Here is a 3,698-nt window from a genome sequence, read left to right as displayed (position 1 = left end):
TTTTTTTTTTTTTTTTTTTTCCTAAACATATCAGGAAAAAAAGAGAGAAAAAAAAAAGAAGATAATTATGCACACACACACACACACACAACTAAAAAATAATGATAAAATAAAAAAGTCCAGAAATAATAAATACATTATATATAATATATATATATATATATATATATATATTTATTTATTTATTTATTTTATTTACCTTATAAAATATATAACATATATGTTATCACAAATCATTAATAAAAACTAATTAAAGAAAAAAAAAAAAAAAAAAAAAAAAAAGCAATTTTCATTATACTAAAACAATAATAATTTAGTCTTTTCATAAAATTTAAAAGCATAAAATTATACATTGTATATAATACTTTTAATATATGCATAGCTCCTAATAAAATCCTTCTTTTCTTTCTATTTCTTTTTGCATTTATTATTATTTTATCTTTTATATCACAATGTGTTTAATAAATCTGTATAAAAAAATAAAAGATAAACATATGCAAAGAATTAAAATGTTTTATTTTATATACACGTTCACAGCTATAATCTTTGCTACATATCAACTTTATAACTTACAGATCGACAAAAGGAAACAGAATAATAATATTCAAAATAACTCACAACACGAGTTATTGCAGGATGCTTTTTCATTTCTAAATGATCTAAAATTACCTAAAAAGAGAGACATCTTAAAATATTTATCCTTATCTTAATATTATAAAAAGACAACATAATAATATATTATATATATATATATATAGAAAGAGAGAGAAAGAAAGAAAGAAAGAAAAAAAAAAAAAAAAAAAAAAGAAGGATTTTTTTATCATAAATAATTTCTTTTTAAAATTAATTCTTTTTTTTTTTTCTTCTTTTATTTTTTAAATATCAAAATTTACAACTGTGTAAATTGTGTATAAATAATTATTTTGAAAATGTTTTATTTTATCCTTTTCTTTATATAAACATGTATATTTAAAATATTAATACATACATATGTATATTTAAAATATTAATACATAAACATGTATATTTAAAATATTAATACATAAACATGTATATTTAAAATATTAATACATAAACATGTATATTTAAAATATTAATACATACATATGTATATTTAAAATATTAATACATACATATGTATATTTATTTTTTTATTTTGATCTTTACAAATGTTATATCTTAGTATGAGGGACAACGCCCTCGTCCTTACATTTTACATTTTTACACACTCTTTGTATATTTTACATTTTAAAAAAAAGAAAAAAACAAAAACAGATTTTTAAATTGCTAAAATGTTTAATATATATATATATAATAAAATGATATACAACAAAAAAAAAAAAAATAAATAAAATTATTGTATTGAATAGGGTTTTATGTCATTTTACCCTTTTCTGTAAAAAAAACAATATAATATGTAAGAAGAGAACACATAATAAAAAATAAAGAGAGCAAGAATATAAGAAAGGAATATATATTATATATATTAGATATATCATATGTAAAAAAATAATCTGTAAAATAAGAGATATCATTAGAAAAGGAATTCTGTTGATTATTATAATATAACGTTTGTTCATATAGAGTTTGCATTTTTTTATATACATAATTTTTTATATGACCACATTTGGATAGATTAGCCAAACATATATATTTGTGATTGTGTGTTTGTTTATCTTGATATATAGAAATATCATCTTTATGTATAATTAACAAATTAGAATTGAAAAAAAGAATATTTTTATCATGTAAAAAAATGGACGAATTAAATTTAGAATTATTTGTAGTAGGTTCTGACATAATATGTTGTGTTTTTAAATAATTTAAAATGTTATATAATGAAAAGGCTTTTATATTTTTATATGGTTCTTTTTCATATATTTTATGTATTTGTTCAAGATAATTAAAAAAATGGTATGTAAATCTGTCGACAGTTGAAACACTTAAATAACTACTAGAATATAAGCTATAACTATTTTCATTTCTTTTAGAAGATGATAAAAAGAAAATATTATTAATTTTTTTTTTATACACAAAATTTAGTACATCATCATAAAAACTATATCCTTGACACGTATCAATAATTACGAATATATATTTATAAAGATTTTTGATAAGTAATTCTTGTATATATATATTAAATTCAGAAGAACTAATAATATTAAATTCTTGAATTTTTAAAAAATTCAAACCACCATGTCCAGTCATATAAAGAAATAAATTTTTCTCATTATTACCATTACTATATAATCTATTTTTTTTAGGTGTAAAAGCATCATATCTATGTCGAAGTACTCTTCTAATTTGTTCATCTCGTACATTATTATTTTTATAATCAATATTTAAATTCTCATATAAATTTATATTTTCTATTTTTGGTTCTTTATTATGAGTACTAGGAAATAATTCATATTCTCGAAATATATGACCTTCTCTTATATTCCTACAATCACAAGCTTGATCAAATGGAATCATCAATAAAATATTCTTATCCATCGTATCACCTAAATCTTTAACATATTTATATGCAATCAATAAATTAGTGGTATGTCTATAATTAAAATAATGTCTTGACGTACTTAATATTATAACATTGTTATTCATATAATTGTGTTTTCTTAATTCTTCTAAAAATAACGTATCTATATATTCCTTTTTATACCTCCTTTCGAGTTCCAGGTGCTTACCTATCATATTCTTGTTATCAAACCCGGTAAAATTAACAGACCCCCCCACGCATTTCGCCCATACTAGAAAAAATATATAAATTATAATTTTTATCCCCATTCATTCGAGTACACAAAAGAAAAAGGATAATATAAAAATGATTACACATATATAAATATATATATATATATATATATATATATATAAATATATTTTGACTTTATCTTATTTACACTTTAATATCTTGAACAGTACTCTAAATATGTACATATATATATATATATATATATATATATATATATATACATACATATATATTTTATTTTTTTTTTAATTTAATTATGATAACCTTGTTCTTACATATTTAATGCAAAAACGTACATAAATAACATTCACATATATATATATATATATATATATTTATTTATTTATTTATTTAACTTTTCATTTTTGTGTTATATTTTTTGTTTTGTTGTAACTTCATTAATTACATGGCTCATTATTCAAATGAGCAATAAAGCTAACCAAAAAGGAAACCATAAAACAAAATCCTTTAGTATTTATAATTTTTTTTTTTTTTTTTTTTCATTTTTTTATCACCTAATAATATACTTATAAAATAAATATAAATATATATAATATAAATGTAGTATATATATTATATATATATATATATATATAATATTATTATAATACAAAAATAATGTAATTATAGTATAAATATAATATGATTATTATATAAATATAATTTTATTATAATATACTTCATTAAACAAAAATGCCACAATATAATTTCCTTTTTTTTTTTTTTAAAGAATTATATGTGCATACATAATATACTTTGTAAAAGCAAAATGTTTAAGTACTGTATATGAAAAAATAAAATAAAATAAAATAAAATAAAATACAGATTAGTAGACAATAATAAAAAATACAAGTACACATATTATATATATATATATTATATATGTTTACTTTGTGAGCTCTTTTTTTTTTTTTTTTTTTTTTTTTTTTTTTTTTTTTGTGTTTTT

General features: G+C 17.7%; 1 protein-coding gene across 1 annotated transcript; it reads right to left on the bottom strand.

The window, feature by feature from the left end:
• Positions 1-1,374: 1,374 nt before the first annotated feature.
• PRSY57_1127200 (GPI8p transamidase) lies at positions 1,375-2,787 on the bottom strand (the record flags this gene model as incomplete). The annotated part of the gene is made up of 1 exon (XM_012908236.2): positions 1,375-2,787. The coding sequence occupies one exon, from the start codon at positions 2,785-2,787 to the stop codon at positions 1,375-1,377; it is 1,413 nt and encodes a 470-aa protein (XP_012763690.2).
• Between the last annotated feature and the right edge of the window lie 911 nt (positions 2,788-3,698).

This window comes from Plasmodium reichenowi, chromosome 11 (genome assembly GCF_001601855.1).
Source record: "Plasmodium reichenowi strain SY57 chromosome 11, whole genome shotgun sequence".
NCBI classification, from domain to species: domain Eukaryota; phylum Apicomplexa; class Aconoidasida; order Haemosporida; family Plasmodiidae; genus Plasmodium; species Plasmodium reichenowi.
This window is presented reverse-complemented; position numbering and strand designations above follow the sequence as displayed.